Source organism: Neolamprologus brichardi, chromosome 16, assembly GCF_056152115.1.
Source record: "Neolamprologus brichardi isolate AB-2024 chromosome 16, ASM5615211v1, whole genome shotgun sequence".
NCBI classification, from domain to species: domain Eukaryota; kingdom Metazoa; phylum Chordata; class Actinopteri; order Cichliformes; family Cichlidae; genus Neolamprologus; species Neolamprologus brichardi.
In genome coordinates, this window is record NC_142119.1 from 32,061,276 (window position 1) to 32,083,284 (window position 22,009).

At 48.3% G+C, this 22,009-nt stretch overlaps 1 protein-coding gene across 1 annotated transcript; it reads right to left on the reverse strand.

Annotated features, from left to right (window-relative positions):
* Positions 1-271: 271 nt before the first annotated feature.
* Positions 272-20,691, reverse strand: LOC102797564 (bone morphogenetic protein receptor type-2-like). Its single transcript, XM_087852988.1, has 18 exons — positions 20,572-20,691; positions 14,071-14,262; positions 13,783-13,983; positions 13,369-13,473; positions 12,540-12,631; positions 11,085-11,318; positions 8,884-8,998; positions 8,060-8,220; positions 7,822-7,969; positions 7,591-7,727; positions 7,316-7,452; positions 7,016-7,208; positions 6,839-6,929; positions 6,661-6,740; positions 6,479-6,580; positions 6,192-6,395; positions 5,027-6,062; positions 272-4,667 (listed from the first exon to the last, which is right to left on the reverse strand). Exons 1-18 carry the CDS (start codon positions 20,627-20,629, stop codon positions 4,354-4,356), a joined length of 3,600 nt encoding a protein of 1,199 aa, XP_087709114.1. The 5' UTR covers positions 20,630-20,691; the 3' UTR covers positions 272-4,353.
* Between the last annotated feature and the right edge of the window lie 1,318 nt (positions 20,692-22,009).

The window sequence follows — 22,009 nt, forward strand, 5'->3', positions numbered from 1 at the left end:
CAGTCTGTATAAAATGTCCAGCTCCACCAGCCATCAGTATTTTCTTATTTTTCTCAGGTTTAGATAACGCTCAGATATTAAATGTTATAAATATCAAATGATAACTCTTCTGGTCTGCAGGTGTCACTCCATAAAACCCGCTTAGAGAAATGCAGACGCACAGAAACAAATGTTTGTAAGTCACAATCATGCAGTTTCTCACACTTCAGTCACCTGCTAATGAACACCTGCTCACAGGAAGTACACATAATAATTGAAACTTGTGCACACATGGATCCTCTGCTCTTTATTTCATGATGAAGTGAAGCGTGCGATACTTTATGTCTACATGGAGATACAACATGTGGGGATGGAAGCATGAAGCAGCAGCTTTAATCTGCAGCTTTGTACAGCATGCTGTGTGGGAGGTGCTGTGAGCATGTATACAGTATACACTGTGGTAGTTGGTCCCATATGAACGTACACAGAGTATTTACAGTACTGGAAGCTATCATACACACAGATGGTTATCAGGTTAAATCATCCACTCCTCCACGGGAGCACAGGACGTTCAAACTAACCAATGACAGAACTTCAGTCATGTGATCCTTCATGCAGCAGGCTAAATGTGCTGAATATGTTCATCTAAATGTGTTTGTACAGGTGGAGAGCTTAATCTCGGAGCATTATGAGGACTACATGAGCTACAGTAAAAGACTTTAAAGGGAACCTCAGCGGCGGTACAGCGCCACATCAGCACTAGCCACGAGCTAAACGCCACGAGAACGGAGAACGTCCAGCAGTCCACAGCTTCAGTTGTTTCTGCAGGTGCTTCAGTAACAAGACCAGATCTAAATGTAAGGTTTACATCTCATACTAACTCTCACAGGCAGTATAACAGATGGACGCAACTGAAAACTGCTGCCAAAGCAGAAATGCCTTAAACCTGCACTCATATTAAAGGCCACCAGGGGGCAACAGCTGTGGGTGCAACAAGACTTCCTGTCCTGTAGACGTCTGTGACCTCTGAAAATACTTCCCCAACGAGTTTGAGCTCCATCAATTGTTTCATGTCAAACTGAATAAAAATTTAAGTTCATGTTATAATTTATTCATTTTTTTAAACTTTTGCTCAGAAATTATTAGCCAATGAGTGAGCAGTATCAGTCCCGCCCCTTTTCTTGGGGCGGGACTGATACAGCGTGGGACATTGGTTTCAAAATGTCACACGCTGATCTAGAGGCTTCAGACATCAGCGGGCGACATCACTTCCGTCTCTTATACTGTCTGTGGTAACGATGGAGCTCAGCGCTATGCTAACATCTCCGTTGTTCTCAGAAACCATGACATCACCACTCAGACGCTGCGAGTCAGAGTTACAAACAGAAGTCACAGCATCAAAAATCATTTTACCTGTGAGGCTATCGCTCAGCTGGCAAACATCACGAGAGGAAACGCTCGATCGAGACGTTTGTGTGCCGCACAGAAACGCAGCCGGAGCTTCATAACTGTAAATTAAAATTGCAGGCAGCCTTTTTCCTGTTGGCTAGCTTTAAGCCAAAGTCCGTAAACACAAACCAGTTTTATTCTACTGAAACACATCTGAGTTGCTTGTTGCTGGTTGATGTTGTCTGGAAACCTGTAATTACCACATGTGGGCACAGGGGGTGCTGTTCAGCCAATGCTACGTCACACAGAGGTGGCGGTAACACCACAGAGACCGACGTGGTTTTCTGGACTGAAAAAAAACCTTCTTCTTCAAGCTGACAGAGCGTGTTTTCTGAAGGTTTGCTCTTTAATCGAGGCTGGAGAGAGTAAGTCTGAGCGAGTTTGCCTTTGTTCTCTGGAAATGATCACTAATTATTTATCTGTTGGTTAAAACCGGTTCCAGAAAGCTGCTTTCATATTTGTTAATCAGGTTCAGTCAGTAAGTGTGAGAGATCTACATCTAGTCCTGGACTTGGTCAGGCTGCATGATATGACCCACACAATATGCACACATCAGCATCTAAAAACAGTACAAACGGTATAAAACACAGACATAACAAAACAGATCATTTTGAAAGGCATCAATAAAAGTTAACAGTATGATCATATTTCAGCTGACTGCACTGATGCTGTAATATTGTTAGTTTGAAATGTGCTAAATGTGAATAACTTCCTGTAGTAAGTGCACATTTAAAGGAGAAGTGTCACATAAATACATATAAATGTAAAAGGTTACACGTGCATTTATAAAAAATCGAAACATTCGGCGAAACAGGAGCAAAGAGTCAGTTTGGTATAAAAAACTGAAACACAAAGCAAAGTCAAATAAAAATAAAGACAAAGAAAGCAGAGTTCTGTTTCCTTCCTGTTTCTGTAAAACTCCAAAGCCCACGTTTACATGAACTCTGCTGCGAGGAGCACACATCAAATGGAAATCAGCAGAACATACGTGCTCAGTGCTCAATGACGAGCTGCGCCCAAGGACCGATAGGTGTGACAAACCCACGTCTTTGATGGGCGGAGCTTATTTACTTGCTGTAACGATGTAGCAGTAGTGTTTGTTAGCATATATGTTCTTTGAGAAGCACAGAGATGTTTTAGTGTGTAAAACGTGTGAGCACATTTGGTTTTCCTGGAACGGTCAAAATGAAAGAGTGACGTGTAAACAGCCTACACACGGACCTCCACCCAGCTCGAAGCAGCTACACCTTTGGTCTGAAACTGAAAGGATGGCAGCGTTTACTTGGATGTGGAACAGGAAATGAGACGTGACCTAACGTGTTGTGATGAGCAGGAACAAAGTCTGAGCTGTACAGTCTGATGGCTGCTGTCAGACAGCATTTCTGTCCTCTTCTTCTCCTCGTTTCATCTCCTGCTCATCATTTTACAAAGCAAACAGGTGTTCCTGCTGACGTCAGTGTTGTTGCCTGAGAAGGTCGTACATGGCCGAGGTTTCGCAGGTCACGTTCGCAGGTCACGTGGTTTAATAAAGTCCACGGGACGCTGGCTCGTCTTTTCTCCAGCGCTGACTGCAGCAGACCTCTGAAGGCAGTCGAGACTGCTCGGTAAAACAAAGTGCGGATAAAAAAGAATAAAGGATGTCCAACAGTAAGGTTGTCGATCTGTTGCACATTGAACCAAACAGTCCGTCAACAGGAGGCATCGTGAGCAGCTGCATAGCTAGGTTGACTGTTTCAAGCAGAAACGCCTCTTCAGATCACAGCGCTACTGCACAAAGACACACCAACACTGACACGACGTCCTACATACGTCAATGTTACTGCTAAAATTGCACCAGGTATCCTTTATAAGGTCTGTCCCTAAATAAATTTCATTGTTAAAGTGCATAAAGATATGAAGCTGTTTTGAAAACATCACCTCTGGTCATTCAGACTACCTGCACTACCAGCCCAGCATGAACCTTTCTACCAAAACAGGGAAGTTCTTAAGTCTGTACTGGGTTCAGGCCTCAGCCAGCATCGAGCTCTCAGAGGGGACGACCCCTGATCCACGTCAGACCCAAACAGTTACTGCTAGTCCTGTTCAACGTCCTGCAGCAGCACAAACGCTTATAAGTGAAAGAAGATGATGCTGAGTGCATTCAGATCGCTCTGTGGGACAGGACACAGCAGGAAAACAAGCCTAAAGAACTCAAAGGGAATGTCTCACTCAGACCTACGACGAGCTCTCGGCCATGCCCTTCAGCAGCCGGCCACATCCTACTCACAACAGGAAACATGAGGGAAGACCTCCACCCACACTGGCAGTCACAGCTGGAGACACTTCAGTCCTACGACAGGGTCAGTGACACACCTGCAGAGATAAAGAGGCGACAGACTGTAGGTACACTCAGATTCTTGAGCCGGGGGTGAGTCTGTGGAGCTGGAAGCTTCTTTCATTTGGACACCAAATGAGATCTCTAGGCTCGCAGCGTCAACTACTCCTTCGAAGCCTGAAAGTATTCCGAAATTCCTTCAATATCCAACAGAGATTCCTGTAGATCAAGCCCACCCCCTACAAACAGCTGACTACACCCACCAGCCACAGAAGAATCATTTGGCCTCATCACCAACACCACCACTGTTTGGTCATCACAGGTAACCTGATCTAGGTAACATGTCAGAGGTCAGCTGATCACAGGACAGGTCCTATCCATGAACAAACACATACTAGAAATTTAAATTCTGTCATTTGATGAAAAGTTCCTGCTGAGGGACGGATTTTGCATCCAGCTCCGAGTCGGCTCTGCGGGGTTTGGTTCTGGTTTGGAGCTGCGGGGGCCACACAGGTATCAGCTACCGGCTCGTTTATCCACAACAAAAGAAGAGGAAGACAAAGAGCAAGAAAATTAATGAGATCTTAAAGAAAAGCAAACTTCGGATCACTTTAGAAGCAGGTCATCCCATCGGGCTCAGAGGTGGTGGTCGCCGTGGCGCCGCCTCCAACCAAAAAGACGGCAATGCTGGATTTGGACTGGTTTAATTTAGGGATGCCGACACTTCCTGCTCTACAAACACCGGATGAGAACTGGTTCTGGCTGCTACTGGTGTCAAACTCGAAGTCCGGGTCAAGAGCCGTATCTGTGGAAACCACCCAGGAGGCCGGGCGCCATTTTTTCAGGGTGTATGGAGTCTTGACCCGACGCTTGATTTTCTCCCCTGAGGCGCTCAGACTGCCGTTATCCACCACCAAAGCATCATCTGAGGAGAAGAAAGTGTTACAGATGTGAGGAGTTTGCACTGTTTTTGCATCTTTGTGGAGCTGCAGAGGTCACCCATGCTGCAGATCCCTCACAGAAAACCTGGAGTTCATCTGATCTGACTGAGCCCTGACACACTGATAATGACGGCGGTAGTGTCTGACTGTCCGTCGGACTGAGCTGAGTTTTAGAGACAGATCAGCGTAATCAGTTTGTCTCTGATGACCTGATTACGTCGTGATACACGGTGTAATCAGCTACAGACTGTCCAGCTCGAGCCAGTTTTGAAAAACTGTAAAACTGGAACCTGCAGCTTATAAGTTTGTTTAAAAGTTCAACTACAGACCAAACATGACTCACCTGAGGAGGTGCAGGGAGAGGACAGGTCCAGGGAACAGGGCCGCTCAGGTCTCCTGGCTTTGGCCTGTCCCACCTGGGATCGCATCAGACCTGCTGTTTGTGGCTCTACAGCTGAACTTTGGAGACCTGCAAGTTGTGGACCTGAAGCTTCTGCAGGAGCTGTGGTGTCTGAATCTTCAGATCCCAAAGCTTCGAGGGTTTGCTCCTCTGGAGACGAAGCTCCTGGAGTTTCTGGTGATGAAGGTTTCTGAAGGAGGATTAATGCGTCTGTTGGGGCGTCGGGTGCTGGGGAGGCCTGGGTTACTGAAGCTTTTGTTGAGTCAGAATCTTTGCAGCCTCGGGGCAAAGCAGCGGAGACACAACGCACTGGGTGACCTTTTGAGTTTTGGGCACATATGGGGGTCGACGTGGTTTCAGAGTCTTCCTGGAAACACAGACCTGTATCCACACCTTCGCTTTGACTGTGGGTGGTGGGAGGGGCCTGCAGTGAGAGGGCTTTGCTGGATGAAAGGAGACCAGAAGGAGCAGAAAGTTGAACTTTATGCTCCAGATCAGAAGTTGTGGGAGGGTCAGCTGATGAAGCCAGGGCTAGCCGGTTGTTGTTGTTGTTGGAGTTCGAGCCTCGGCCCGATAAGATGCTTCCAGCGCGGCTGTGACGATGATGAGCAGGAGGAGGGGCTTCGCTCTCAGCAGGAAGCTGCTCTCTGCTCAGCAGAGGTTCATGTTCATCAGGACTGAAGTTGAGGAGATTCAAACGGCTGTCTTCTCCTCCTCTCACCCCTCCATCCATGGTCCCCTCCTCGTCCTCCGTCTGCGGCCCCGCCGGATTGGTTCGACCTCCGCCTATCACACCGTTCGTCACCAGGGTGGGGACGCCTGCGCTGTGACTGCTGCCGGCCGCTGTGATAGGCTGGACCTCTCTTCCAGCTGCAGCACTGCTTCTCACGTTTGTGCTGTTAGTAACCGTGGTTACCAGGTGTGGTTCTGCAGCCATAGTAACCATCACTGTGTTCATCTTGGCAACACCTGTTTCCACCTGGAACATGAAACATTTTGGATTAGTGACACAGTTGGCCCGCCTGATTCAGCTCAGCTGGTGAAACACCGAGTCGAGTCACGGTGAAGCTGTCTGAGGATCAGCTGGAGAACCCGGGCACAGCCCTACCTGTCGGTGGTTGGACTTGAACTTCCCCAGCTTCAGCCGTGACGAGGTGAAGCCGCTCTCCTTGACTTTGGGCAGCAGATGGAGACTGGTGGGCCTCTGAGGCAGATTCTGCTGTTTGGGGAGTGGGTGGATGGAGGAAGGAGGGCTATCTACACCTCTAACAGCCCGCAGACCACTACGAGAGGTGGATGGTGAGCTGTTCACCTGGAACAAAAGCAACAAGCATGAGCGTCTGATAGTTCATTCACCAGCAGCCACGCGCTGTACAGGCCCTCAGCTGTGTGTACCTGATGGTGCAGCACGTCGGTGGGTTGTGATTCGGAGCCAAACTGCTTCTGTGAGTGCTCCATCAGGTTTTCATCAGAACTCTCCCTCAGGTTCTTATCGACCTGCAGACACAGATGTTGGCAGATGTTAGTGTGTCGGGATGGAGGCCACTGAAACTCAAGAAAGACTTCACGGTTAAAACCTCTCTGGGGTCGAGCTTTGTGGCCTCCAGGTCTTCTTCTGTGAGATGCAGGCAGACTGGGACACTGGGCATGGCGCCACCTGGAGGACGGCGGGAGCAGAAACATGTGATGTCATAGCTGTGCTCGCTGCTTTAATGAGGTGTTTGGGTTTATGTCGGGGGCGTGGCTGTTTGTTACCTGTGTGCTGAGTTTCAGAGATGGTGCAGAGTAAGGTGGGCGGGGTCAAGATGGTGGTGGTGGACACGCTGCTGTCTGTGGACAGCCGAGCCTGATGGACAGACGGACACAGAGCGATGAGACCCGTCCACGGTAACGGTTCGTTCAGGTGTGCTTTAATGGCGGCCGAGCTCCTACCTGCGCCTGCTGCCGTTCGTAGTTGATGGAGTTCCTGTTCTTCTCGCCGCCTTCTGCTCCATTCACAGTCGTCTTGATGAATGATGCCTGGTGGTCATCTCCCTGGAGATTTCTGACCACGCCCACATGAAGATCCTCAATGAAGGGGGAGGCAGAGCCACCGTGAGGAGGCCACCGGCCATGAGACAGATTCCTGAGTGACAGACAGGAAGGCATGAAATCAAGACTTCCTGTCTCTCAGTTTTACACTGTGCATTTACTGTGATTCAGTACCACAGGTATCATGTGTACTGTGTGTACCTGTGGTTGTGTACTGCAGTGTGTGTACTCAGTAGTGTGAGTTCATAGAGCCTCTCCTCTGCACACTGAGCGGTGAGCCGAGCCTCAGCGTCCTGATCCCAGCAGTCCTCCATCGTGTCCTTCAGCGAGCGCAGTAACTAAAGTACGCAGAGTGAGAGACACGCTGGGATTACTCTACATCCAAAATACTTTTGGGAATTAACCTTTGAACCTTTGTCTAACTTCAAAGGTTCAGGCTGTGGAGCAATGTGACGACATCAAACTGAAAGACGGACCAGGCTGTTCTCCTTCCAGGCCTCGGGGAATCTGGGTCTGTATTTCTCTCTGGCCACCAGGCTCTGCATGTCCTCGAAGCTCGGATGATTCCCGAGCTCGGCCTGGAACGCCAGCTGGTACTCTGGCACCGCTTCCCCTGAACGAGCAGTGAACACAAACACGCTGTCAGCTGAGGTGGTGCTACTTTACTCTGTGTAAGCAGACGGTGTGCAGGTGAGCGCGCTGCGTACCTGCGAACAGGTCGGAGCACCTCCTGAAGCTCTCCCAGTACAGCAGACCCAGAGCGTAGACGTCCACCTGCTTCAGCGCCGACTCGCAGTCTCTGAGGTTTAGAGCTCCGCCCAGAACCTCCGGAGACATGTAGCGCACTGTCCCCACCTGCACACAAACACACCATCCATCAGCTCCGCCCTCTGCTCATTCCTCACCTGCACATCCAGATCAGAGCGAACATTTATGAACTTTGACCTCAGATATGGCCATGGTGTCGTCGTCTCCGGGGCGACAGGGCCGGGGTCCCGTCAGTCTCATGGACAGGCCGAAGTCGGCGAGAACGCAGGACAGATCGGCTCGGACCAGGACGTTCCTGCTGGTCAGGTCTCTGTGGGCGACGGCCGGTTTGTGCTGGTCTGAGACAGTCGGGGTACACGTGTTTGTTGTTGTTTACAATCGACCAGGTAAACAAACAAAGACAGCAGGAAAGAAAAGCACAAACAGGAAGAAACAAAGAGAGCAACGTGCAGACGTTTCACAGCAACGCAGCCGAACGATGACGGCATTCACGTCGCGGAGCTGCCGATGAAACCAAGAAGGCGTTCTGTTTCCTCTGAGACACGTGATGGAAACATGAAAGAATTGCAAACTGAGCCTTTTAATGTTTTTACTGTTAAAGATAAAAATAATAATTTCATCAGAAACATCATCCTTTCTTTTCATGTGACAACGACATATATTACGTTCATAAACAGCTGACCGTTATCCACCCGAGCCTCTGCTGTCAGAGAATTAATCCTCCAACCTCAAAATCAGCACCATTCATCCAGATATTTAGATATTTATTCTTCCAGTATTCCATTTATGTCATTTGTTCTCTAAATAAACAAAAGCAGTAGACTGGGTCTGTTCCAGCCAGCAGGGGGAGACACAGCCCCTGTTTCCAGATGCTCCTCACACGGACCAATCCGCTGCTGAAAATAGACCCTGAGTGGCACCGTTTCTTCCTGTCTGTGTGATCAAAGCCTGTGATGAAGAAACGAGGATGACTCTGCACGAGCGACACGAGGTCGTCTTACCTCCTCGGTGCAGCTCAGTGTGCAGGAAGGCAAGGCCTCTGGTCACGCCGTGAGTCATCCTGCAGCAGGTCAGCCAGTCCACAGTGTGGAGAGACAGGTAGTGAGACAGGCAGCCCTGCAACACACACACACACACACACACACACACACACACACAGTTTGACCCTTAAATGCAGCTTTGTCTGATCTTTTTGACACAGGAAGTTCCTGCAGCATGGATGATGCGTGTTGTACACTGCACTGCCAAAAGTATTTGCTGCCTTCGCACACATGACCCAGAGTGACATCACAGGGTTTAATATTATGTTGCCTGGCCTGTGCAGGTAGGTTGGTCTATAATTAGCTAAGACAGAACAGAACAGGCCTTTAGTTTCACTGTTTGTGTAACAGACAGCAGCAAACAGGAGAAATATGAACAAAACTGACACATTAGAGAACAAGATGCAAAGTGTTTGGAAGGAGTTCAAAGAAAAGACTTTGGTGTCTGTGTGAGTGGTGGGGGTCACTCAGACCATGGCCATGACTAGTGCGGTGGGTGGGGGTGTGGGGGGACAGTCTGAACGGCCCAGAGGAAGAAGCTGTTAGTGAGTCTGGAGGTGTAGCTGACCTGAGGGCAGCGGGTCAATCAGATGGGGGGCGGGGTCACCTGTGATGGGCCTGGTTTACCTGAGACAGGAGGATCTGGGGCCACTTAAATGCTGGTGTAGAGATGCTTTTTGAGTAAAGGTTTAACTACAGCCACCTTGAAGGCCTGTGGTACATAGCCGATTATTAGAGATAGGTTGATCTTATTTAAGATCGAAGAATTAATTAATGGCAGGACTTCTTTAATCAGTTTTGTAGGAATGGGGTCTAAAAGACACGTTGATGGTTTGGAGGAAGTAATTATTGAAGTTAACTCAGAAAGATCAATTGGAGAAAAAGAGTCTAACTTAACATCAATGGTACTAAGAGTAGCTGTAGATAATATTACATCTGTGGGATGATTATTGGTAATTTTTTCTCTAATGATAAAAATGTTATTTGTGAAGAAGTTCATGAAGTCATTACTAGTTAACGTTAAACGCTGGCTCGTTGGCTGATTTGAGGCCTTAGTTTTTACCGGAGCTACAGTATCCAGAGTCGTACGTAGTGAGGAGGTAAAGTTATTAACACGATAATCGACCTCTGTTGGAGCAGCGTTCAGATAGCTGCTCTGTGTTGGTACAGTTTATTTTTAATATCCATTTCTTACTTATTTATTTGTTGATGTTGGCAGTTCCATATATTCACTCTGTAACTGGATACGATGAAAGCAAATAAAGTTCAAAGACTGCAGAAAGTTAAATTGGTGACTTCATGGTTGATGTTCAGCCTTAAGATGAACCGTGTGTGTGTGTGTGTGTGTGTGTGTGTGTGTGTGTGTGTCTGTGTGTGTGTAAGAGCAGACACTTAAACAAGTAATTACTGTCTGAGGGCTGCAGAGGAATGCAGAAACCCACTAGACCAGACATCACTGCATCTGTGTGTGTGTCTGTTTGTGTGTGAGATATAGACTGATAACAAGAGTCTGAACATGTTTTCACATGTTGGGAAACTTTTTGAGCCCTGATGATGTCAGACAGGTGCAGATTGTAAAAATGATGTGAGGTCATCTGAAGCGTGTTTCAGGTTTAAGAGACGGATTTAACAGTAAAGTCAGCTCGTGGCTGCCTGGAAGGAAAGAAATCAATCTGAAGACTGACGGAGGTTTGGAAGCTGATCTGTGTGTGTGTGTGTGTGTGTGTGTGTGTGTGTGTGTGTGTGTGTGAGAACAGAGGCTCCAGACAGGAAGAGGGTGTGAAGGCGCCGTCTTCCAGCACAATAACAGACTAATGGAGAGCAGAGGTGAAGGCTGACAGCTGCACTGTGAGACTGTGTGAAGGCGCTGCTGGCGCCCCCACAGGCTGCAGACCGCATTACACCACAGGGCAACAGCAGACAAGCTGAATGTGTGCGGTTTGCCCCGAGGGGGCGCTAGAGGCACGAACGTGGTCCAAACACACCTGAGGCTCAGCCAGGTCATCTGACCAATAGCTGAGCCTCAGCAGTCAGACTCACTCTGAGTGGGCTCGGCCTGTCATGCCTGCTTTGGGCCAGATTTGCTCCCCTGACCACCACCGGAGGACTGGACTCTCTCAGTCCACGGGGACCTAGATTCAGACCTGCTGTGATGAACTCACGTGTGGGTAGTACTCCATGATGATCAGAAACTCAGGGCGTCCGTCCGCCGTCGTCCTCTCGTTCGCGGTCAGGAAGCGGGCGATGTTGTCATGCTGCTGCAGCAGCGGCACGCAGTAGATGGAGCGCTCGTTGACGTAGTTCTGTCGGTTAGCTGAGCCGAAGAGTTTGGCAGCCACGCAGCGCTCGTTAAGAGAACCGCGAAACACTGCGCCGTAACGGCCTCGACCAATCAGCTGCCAAGACAGAGGATAGAAACAGGAAAGTGAGCTGTGGCGTTCCTCACGGATCAATCTGAGGTCCTCAGACGTTCGTGGGTCATGTTTTTATGCTGCATTCACTCGAAGAGATCAAACACGAAGAAATCAGGTTGAATGTTTTAAAAAAACCTCTAACCTTCGTATCATTCTGATTGGACTGTTTTTAATGGCCCCGCCTCTTCCCTTAAAGGAACAGTGCAACAAAGGGGTCAGAGGTTACAGGTCAGTTTGTGACGGCGTTGTCGTGCTGCTGTTGTTCCTGCTGTGATGGAGTTCACCGACTGACCAGTATTATCCAAATAAACCTGTGCAGCTGCTGCAGGGTGTGTGTGTGTGTGTGTGTGTCTGTGCGTGTGTGTGTGTGTGTGTGTGTGTGTGTGTGTCTGTGCGTGTGTGTCTGTGTCTGTGTGTGTGTCTGTGCGTGTGTGTGTGTGTGTGTGTGTCTGTGCGTGTGTGTGTGTGTCTGTGTGTGTCTGTGTGTGTCTGTGTGTGCGTGTGTCTGTGTGTGCGTGCGTGTGTGTGTGCGTGTGTCTGTGTGTCTGTGCGTGCGTGTGTGTGTCTGTGCGTGTGTCTGTGTGTGCGTGCGTGTGTGTGTGCGTGTGTCTGTGTGTCTGTGTGTGTGTCTGTGTGTGTGTGCGTGTGTGTGTGCGTGTGTCTGTGTGTCTGTGCGTGCGTGTGTGTGTCTGTGCGTGTGTCTGTGTGTGCGTGCGTGTGTGTGTGCGTGTGTCTGTGTGTCTGTGTGTGTGTCTGTGTGTGCGTGCGTGTGTGTGTGCGTGTGTCTGTGTGTCTGTGTGTGTGTCTGTGTGTGTGTGCGTGTGTGTGCGTGTGTGTCTGTGCGTGTGTCTGTGTGTCTGTGCGTGTGTCTGTGTGTGCCTGTGTGTGTGTGTCTAAGTGTGTGTGTGTGTGCGTGTGTCTGTGTGTGTGTGTGCGTGTGTCTGTGTGTCTGTGTGTGTGTGTGTGTGTGTCTGTGTGTGTGTGTGCGTGTGTCTGTGTGTGTGTGTGCGTGTGTGTGTGTGTCTGTGTGTGTGTGTGCGTGTGTCTGTGTGTGTGTGTGTGTGTCTCTGTGTGTGTGTGTGTGTGTGTGTGTCTGTGTGTGTGTGTGTGTGTGTGTGTGTGTGTCTGTGTGTCTGTGTGCCTCTGTGTGTGTGTGTGTGTGTGTGTGTGTGTGTCTGTGTGTCTGTGTGTGCGTGTGTGTACCTCCAGCAGTTTCAGGTTGTCGAGGTCGATGGAGGACTCTGCGTTCGCCGCCTCCATCACATCCACAACAGACAGACTGTGTTTCTGCTTCCCTGCACAAACACACACAGCTGATCACTGATCACATGACCTCAGTCTTGCGAGGACCAACATGGCTGCCGGACAGCAGCCAGGTTAGAAGTGAGTTAACATTGATTTTTATGTATTTGTTATAATTAGTGTCAAACTCCACAATCAACAAAACACAAAGCACAGATGTCACTGCAGCTCTTATCACGTGACTAATTTCACATGTGAATTACTGTCAGAGGTCGTCAGATGGGCGAGTTTCCTTTGATTACAAAAACCACAGTTGTGAGCTAGCGCCACCTCCCGAGGACTTCAAACCTCCACACACTAAAACAAATCAGCTGATCGCTCAGAGGGCACTTCCTGTTTACAGCGACTGTTTAAAAAGAGCACAGGACGTTCAGGCTATTGTGCTCTAAAGATTACTCTGAGACGACAAACCTCCGCCCAGCTGGAAAATTCCCTCCACACGTCATAAGAACTTAAGTTCCCGGACCTTTCAGAGTATCTGACCCTCACTGTGTGAGGTTTGCTGAGAAACGTCGTGTCACATGGTCTCTTCCTTCAGTGTGTTTCAGTTCAGATCCAGCTGTGAGCCTGTGAGCAGCTCTGCTAACGTTTTCATGCAAATCCATCGATCCTGCTTTAATCTGAAAAACTCATCACATGACTTCCTCATTTGTTTCTTCACAAAACACTAAACTGTGTGCATGTGTGTGTGTAGGTGTGTATATACGTGTGTGTGTGTGTGCGTACGTACGTTTTATTATGCGGTATCCCAGGAACAGCGCCACAATGAGGATGGCTGCTATGGCAATGGTTACCAGGGCGATGAGCACCGTCACCTCTGGCTTCAGCCGGTGATCTGAGGGGTTATGATGTCATCATCACATCAGTGCGACACACATGTTTGTACTTCTGTCTTTGTGGGGACCTGCGCTCTGAGGTCAGTTTGACAAAGAGGGACTAATGATGAGTTCGCTGCTAAGAGAGGCTAACAGGAAGTTAGCTTCTAACAAACAGCAGCGTCATAGTGAAATAGAATAAATAGATGCTTTATCTTTTGTCTCTTCTTGCTGCTGCTCAGTGGAAGCGTTGCTAACGGTTACACTGCTGGGTCACATGATGAGTTATTATGGAGCGGGAACCACTGATTGGTGTCAGTGCTTCTCACCTGTCTGTTCTGCCCGGCCATCAGTCCTCATTGGTTTCAGAGCGGGTGTGTCGGCGGTGGGCGGGGCCTCTGTGTAGTTGGCATTGCAGAGGTCGTGGCTGCAGCAGCAGAAGCGATAGCTGCCTTTCTGCGTGGAGGACGGCTTCTCTGTTACCAGGATACAGCGGTCGGCTTGACACTCGTGCAGGTGAGTCCAACAGCCTGAAAGCAAACCGAGGCCAAACTGTAACCAGACACAGTAGAAGAAGAACGGAACAGAGGTCAAAGGTCAGGGAGTAACAAACTCACCTTGGGTCAGCAGGTGCATTTCTCCGTCTGCTTTTTTTTCCCACAATCCATAGCAGCGGGAGCCGTGGTTGCAGCGGATCGTGCCGTTCTCCAGCACCACTCCTCGCTGCTCATTGGCAGGAACAGGCTCCACCCCCTGGGGGTTACTGGTGAAAGCACACAGTCTGTCCTCAGCATCACTGGACTGCAGACCTGAAAACACAGAGACTCACCTGTCAGCTAACAGACTGTATATTAAAGAGGGTCAAACCCTGCTCTCTGTCTAACAGCCAGCAGAGGGCGATGTCTGAGCTTAGTGACCTTTGACCCGTTTCAGGTCTGACTGAACAAAACAGGAAGTTTAGTTTGGAACTGATGGTCAGAGTCACAGAGGAGCAGGAAGTGTTCTTGTCCCCGCACTGTGTGACGCGTCCACAGCTAGACTGACCTCTGACCTCAGCCTTCACAGAGATCGAGCTGTGAGGCCGTGAAACTGCAGCGAAGCCTCACATAAACACTTCTGACAGTTACTGTCCTCCATCATCGTCGCCTCAGAGCGAGCGGCGAGCAGTGACGGAGGTCAGAAACGATCTTTGTTCTTGTTTGTCTCGGGTTGTTTGTGGTTGGAGGTTGGGCTCGGTGACATCATTACATGGATCTCTGTGATTGGCGTTCACGTCAGCCTGAAGGAAAACTCTGACAGCAACAAATTAACATGCAGTGTGGCGCTCCGAGAGCGCAGCGGGAACGTCAGAGCGGCGTTCTCGCCTCGGGCCGCTCAGCCGCCTTTACAACAAAAACCATTAATGTGATGTCCCAGCAGCTCGTCTACACGCATCCCATCAGCCCACGCGCAGCTTCGGACGCCGCAGCGACCGAGGAACGCTGGAAGGAAGCGAGAATCTGAAAACCAGCAAAGTTTGATATTTAAACGGTGATGTTTGCTCGCTCGTGCTGTCAAAGCTACAGCTGAAGAAGCCCGAGGCTCAACAAGAACACGGGTGAGAAAAATCACGTCCATAAACACTGAAGTCAGCTCCTGCTGTCCGCCTCAGGTCATCAGTCGGGGGGTCGCGCAGGGTAACGGCGGTCTCGGGGATCGAGTCATCACTGAGGAACGAAGCACGTCGCTTTGTTTTTAATATCAGTCTGATTAATAATTAGGACCTGGTGTAATGTGAGAGTGCAGCAGCCGCAGGCATCATCATCATCATCATCATCATCTGGGCTGGACTCTGAATCACGGACACTTTACTAACCCCAGTGGGAAACTGAGTCGTCATAGCAACAAACATGACAGACCACAAAGCCCTCATATGAAGTGCAGAGACAGACGACATCAGAGGACAGCAGCACTCACACTGATGTCTCTGCTACAGGTATCATCACTATTTGCTACAGGAGGTGTGACAGCAGCAGCGGGGACGCCGTCCTGTGCCGCTCGCCGTGACATCAGAGAACTGCTGGAGGTACAGCAGAGTTCCTGCTGATGTCACACAGCTCGCCGGGCCACTCCACCTGAGGGGCCTCCACAGTGAGGCTGAGCAAAGCCTGGTCACACAAACACACCTGTGTACCTGAAACCTGAGCTTCTGGCTCTTTCTGATTGGACGCAGGTGTTTCCAGAGTGATGGATTAACGCGCTCACACAGCTGGATTGTTGTCATTTCCAGATGTTGTGTGTCTGTGTTTTTACATCAAACTGAAGCCCAGAAATAAAACTTTTAACTGTTTCTTATGTCATGCTTCATAAGACAGCTCATGTCTCGGGTTGCCGTGGCAACAGCAGCAGCTGCTCAGCCCACGCGTCTTTTGAACAACGACAACAGAGAATCGCCTGGATGCACATCTGGATGTTTCTGTGTTTTCAAGAAGAAAGTCAAACGTTTGCACCCACAGCGAGAGCAGGATCTGACTGTGTGTGTGTGTGTGTGTGTGTGTGTGTGTGTGTGTTATTTTGGTTTACATGTGAATGAGGAGCTGCATTCCTGAACGGAGTCTGCCGTCTCCACCCGGGCGGAGTGGAGCCAGCACAGCGCTGTGTTTAGTCTGCACCGAACACACTCACAGCCGGAGGAAGGTGTGTGTGTGTGAGTCTGTGTGTGTGTGTGTGCAGCCTTATCAACCACATCGCAGCACAAACACAGAGCACGCTCAGACTGCCTGACGACAGCGTGTGTGTCCCAGTTGGGACCAGAGGGTGTGTGTGTGTGTGTGTGTGTCTGTGTGTGGATGCACAGTCATGAAGTGAGAATGCAGGAATGTGAACACACAACGGGGCGGCTTCAAGGCCACACACACTGATTTCCTGCATCACTGAGTCTATGTGGATGCTTCCTGCCCGGCGGGGCGACAACAGCTCGCCATCAGCTGTTTAAGGCCGACAGTACAAACAGCTGAGTGAACTCTGTGTGGAGCATCACAGTCACTCTTCATGGACATAAATCTGCTCCGTGTGTCTCACGCTGTCTTCACTCACGTCTTCGGTCTCGGTCCACAAACTGAGAAACATGCACGCTTTCACAGTTAAGCTGAACTTTGACCCTTTGGTTATAAAATGAGGTCAGTTAATAATTGTACCTGATCTGAGATCAGTGAGGAACCCTGTGCTATCACAGATCACTGAGTAGGTCAGACACACCGTTCATGTGTGTGTTACTGAGAACAACAGACCCAGGCTCCACCCGCTGCTCCTCCACCCTCACACTCAGTCCTCTCCTGTCCTTATACACATGACTCCACTTATAGACCTGACCTGTCAGGGTGGGGCTCTGCTCCAACCTGACACTGCAGTAAAACCAAGGAGATGGTTACTGACTACAGGAGGGGCGGAGTCTCAGATTGTCTTCAAACACACCACCTCTGGTTAAAGAGCCATCAGAGGCCACACCCCCCGAGAGCTGCACAGGAATCACACCCACACAGTCGGGCACGCTCGCTGCTCAACGGCACACGGGCAGCCTGTTCAGCAGCCTCCACCCTCTTGGAGGACATCTCCAACCTGGACAGCAGATGTGTGACATCATCACTGTGTGTTTGTAGCATCATCAGCTTCAGCTCAGTCCCGCCCTAAATGTTCATCACGAATCCTTATTTACTCTCAATGATTTTTATCATATGTTTTTGTCTCACTGACAATAACCATTATTATTATTATTGTTATCATTATTATCATATCCAGCTGCTCATGGCTTTATGTTTCTGCCACTATTCTGAGCGCACGTAAAAAAAAAATTGCAGGTGCAAGTGTTGCATTTCGAGGAGAAATTTATTTTGAGCGAAGAAAAGCTGAATTTGAGTGAACAAAATTCAAAATGTATTTCAGTGTTTGCTATTATTCACACACACAACAGCAGCCCCTCTCGCTCAGTTTTTGCATTTGCGCTCACTCGCAATATGTTGCTCGCGCTCTCAACATTTCTGCCCATGCGCGCTCAACTCTTTCTGTACACCGTTATATTTGTGCCACAAAACCAGCCAATCACAGACTTGGATGCAGAAAAAAATCTGATTGTCTGTTTTGGTCTCCAATCAGCTCGAAATGACGAAATGCAATATCCCAGAATCCATTTCATCCATTTCCAGTGTTGGGGAGTAACAGAATACATGTACCGCTGTTACGTATTTAAAATACAAAATATGAGTAACTGTATTCCGTTACAGTTACCATTTAAAAAGGTGGTATTTAGAATACAGTTACTTTGTTGAAATAAATGGATTACACGGCGGTACTTCCCTGTTTCATATTGTCACGGGTCAGGCCTGTTTGGGTTTTGTTTGACAGCTACGTTCTGTTGTTCCAGGCGGCAGCGTTACGGTTGCCATGGTTACAGGGTGACGCTCTCTCTCTGCTTGTTTCCTGGGTGAGAGAGTCCTTTTTGTTGTTGTTGTGCTAAGCTAATAGGCAGAATGCTACCGATATAGCTCTAAAGAATGTAGCATCATAGGCAGTGTAGTCCGTGCTGCAGGGAGAATGGACTGCCATACACGTTATGTGTCTGTGAGCGAGGGAGGGAGAAAAAGGAAAAGTACGAGCTGTCATTGAGCAAAAACGGGAGCGGGAAGCATGTAAATATAATAATAACCACTGCAGCCAAGAAGAGAGCCTGACGAGCCCAGTTGTAAGTAAGCTATTAAGACTCGACTGTACACCGTGTTCGTGTTTTCCTCGTTCTGTTGGAGCAGCCTTTCAACGCCTCTCTCTGTCTCTCACTAGCAAAGTTGACCCAGACAACAAAGTAAAGCTAGTTTTCGGCTACGAGCCCGACACAGAACCCACCGTATTAGCCAGAGGTCCCTTTACTACGGTTCGGAGCCGCGGACCTTCAGTAACAGTAATAAATCACAGCAATAGTACATTCATGTAGTTGTAAACAGCATGATAATATATTAAGTAATCCAAAGTATTCAGAATACGTTACTCTCATTGAGTAACGTAACGGAATACGTTACAGAATACATTTTGGGACATGTGTTCTGTAATCTGTAATGGAATACATTTTAAAAGTAACCTTCCCAACACTGTCCATTTCGGAGATGCCTGTTACCCACCAGCTGACCGCATAGCTGGACTGGACTGGTGATTTTTCATTTTTATGTTTGTTTGTTTTTGTAACGGTATAAACAATGAAAGGTGGTGGATTAACCAGTTGGTCATGATCAACTCTGGGCTGGACCAATTATAATACATCCGTGTTGAGGGGAAAAGGAAAGTGATTCGTCCCGGACTTCAGCTACAATGAAAAAGACACAAAGCTGAAGTTATTCTGTGTCTTTGCTGTCTTTTCTTCTCTCATTCTCTCCCCCTCCCTCTCCTGTTGCTACTTCAATCATGAAACTGATCAATGATCAGCTGATCGTCTCTCTCGTTTGTTTATCTCCCACTTTGCGCGAGAAAGAAGAAACCAGCAGATGTCGCGCTAAACAACAGCAGCACGTTTAAGCTTGATCAGCTGTTGTTAGAATTGATTTAATATTACTTTCTAGTATCAGCTGATGTTTGCTGGAGCCACAGCTGTAAATATGCTGCCCATGATGTCGGTTTGGATATGTGGTGAGAGGGAAACATGAAAGTGATACAAATCATACATATATAACAACAACAGTGTACATCACTGTCACAGGTAGGGCTGCCACAAACGATTATTTTGATAGTCGACTAGTCACCGATTATTTTTGCGATTAGTTGACTAATCAGATCATCATCCATTGGACGTAAAACGTACAGCTTATTGCACTAGCAGCATCTGCTCTTATATAACTATCATTAGCTTACAGCTTTAAGTGTTTAAGGTATGTGCTAACTAACAATAAAGACAAGATGATAGTTTATTAAATTTTAATGAAATTTGCAGATTGTTTCAGTGAAGTTTAATAAACTCCTTGCTATCTAAAATATAACAGGACACCGGAGTATATTCTCGAGCATCTCACACTTCTGATAATCAGCTGTCTGCTTGACGTTTATTCAGCTGTGTAAAAACTATAACTTTAATCTCAGCCAAACCGATTTACTCAGGAACAAATAAAATACTGAAAAAAAAAAAGCCAAACAATAACATTTTTAAGTTATCTAAGTGACTTATATATGTTTAACCCGAGTAGCGAAAGACGGCGGTGGGTTTGAAAACGATTTGCCAGGAGTCCGCTGTTCTCACGGGCTCTAGTGAGCCTAGCCCCCGGCTAGCTATCGAGCTAGTGGGTAACAGACGTCTCCAAAAACGTTAGAGCACTTATGCAAATATGTGATGTCTTGATGAATCGAGCAGATATTTGAAGTTTACACAGAAACATTCTCGCATGAAAATATCTTTAAAGTTTATTTTGTGACCCAGACAGAATAATATTTCAAACTCCGCCACTCTGTGTTCCTCCGCCACTGCCTCGTTTGAGTTTTGGACGAAATGGATTCTGGGATATAGCATTTCGTCATTTCGAGCTGATTGGAGACAAAAACACCCAATCAGATACTGTTTTTGCATCCAAGTCTGTGATTGGCTGGTTTTGTGGCACAAATATAATGGTGTACAGAAAGAGTTGAGGGCGCAAGCAACACATTGCGAGCGAGCGCAAATGCAAAAACTGAGCGAGAGGGGCTGCTGTTGTGTGTGTGTGTGGATAATAGCAAACACTGAAATACAGTTTTTGCACGCAGCAATGCATTTTGTTCACTCAAATTCAGCTTTTCTACGCTCAAAATAAATTTCTCCTAAAATGCAACACTTGCACCTGCATTTTTTTTTACGTGCGCTCAGAATAGCGACACAAAAATAACGCCATATCTGCTGACCCCTCCCTGCTGACATCATCAAGCACAGCTGAGGTCGTCCACCATCATCAGGCAGCTACAGGAAGTGAGGTGATGATGTCACAGCGTTTAAAATCTCACTTCCTCTGCTGTCCTGATTGGCTGAAACGTCAGAAGGATGTAATGCTGACAGAGAAGTTCAGAAACAGGAGACCCACAGCTGCCCCCCCTCCCCCCCTCCCCCCAGCCTAAACGATGATGTGTTTGATACTGACCGGTGACAGCAGGCAGCAGCAGCACACACAGGCACACCTTCAGCGACGGGGACGCCATGTTGGATCCACCTCACAGGGCGATGGGCATCACTGATCCTGGGCTCGCTGCACCCCCTCCCCCGCTGAAACACAGACAGGAGCTCGGTTTGTTCTCAGCAGACGAGACGCACACTCATCCATCACACACTCCACCTCTCTCCTCCAGCTCGCTCCGACAGCAGCACCATCCTGCAGGTCTGACAGCTGATTGGTTGTGAGAGTTGCACAGAGACATGCTGACCCCCCCCCCGAGCCAGTGTGCAGCTCGTACAGTTGAAGATTAAGGAGGAGCTGCCAGAGGAGCACACAGAAACATCCTTTAAACAGCTCCGTCAGTGTTATCCACCCAGGGTGGAGCTGCAGCTGTGGCACCGCTCATACACGCTCACGTGAACACGGTTACCGGTTTCCTGTTCCTGCATCGATAGTTTCTGTTGTTAGTCCCTACATTGTACCTCAGTGTATTTATGGCAGTACTGCACCTAAATACTGTAATATCATCACTGCTGCTGTTACACAGTGACAATGATTTCCATCAACTAAATAACACGTGTGTAACGTCTCTGCTGTTCACTGTTTCTGTCATGATATCACACACAGACACTCACACACACACAGACACTCACACACACACACACCTCCAGGACATCATCACAGTCTCTGGTGTCTGTGTTCACTTAAATAGTCCTTTAATATCTTTTTACTGTTCTGTAAAAAAAAACTTTATTCATAATTTCACATGTACACTCATCTGCCTCTTCATTAGGTACACCTGCTCATTAACACAAATATCTAATCAGCCAATCACAGAGCAGCAGACATGTCATACTGAGGTCAGAGGTCAAACTGTTTTAGACTGACAGAGTTTTGAGTAAACATGAAAGCACGGCTCCACCAGGCTCCTGCTGTGACACTGTGGGGTTAAACTGGTTCACTCCACGGTCACAGATCTCAGGTGGTGGAGTGGGAGATGTCATCATGGGAGCAACAGCTGTGTGATGATGTCACAACATTTCCAACAGCTTCCTGAATCTGAGCCACAGAATTAGAGCAGCTCTGAAGGAGAAAGGCTCCGCCCTGACAGCGAGCCAGGTGTACCTAATGAAGTGTCACATGAGTGTGTGCAGCAGCTTTATCATTCATACAAAAACCTGCAGGAGATGTTCCACAGTGCGCACACACACACACACATCTGTAACACCTGCATCAGCTCACAGTAAACCACACACACTGAGCTGTGTGCGTGTGTGTGGCAGGTCATGACAGGTGCGTTATACACGCATGATGAAGGTCACACACACGGCATATATACCATCACGTCATACAGAGGTCACGTGGCCGCCGCTGTACATCACCTGTATGTTTGTCCGCAGGTACGTTTAACGGCGCTTTTACAGCT

Excerpts from the sequence above, each read along its gene's own strand:
- LOC102797564 (XM_087852988.1), bottom strand. The coding sequence starts at position 20,629 with ATGGCGTCCCCGTCGCTGAAGGTGTGCCTGTGTGTGCTGCTGCTGCCT. Across the intron at positions 7,453-7,590 it reads CCTGGAAGGAGAACAGCCTG|TTACTGCGCTCGCTGAAGGA; the intron begins GTCCGTCTTTCA and ends TGCGTACTTTAG. Across the intron at positions 6,930-7,015 it reads ACGAACGGCAGCAGGCGCAG|GCTCGGCTGTCCACAGACAG; the intron begins GTAGGAGCTCGG and ends TCTGTCCATCAG.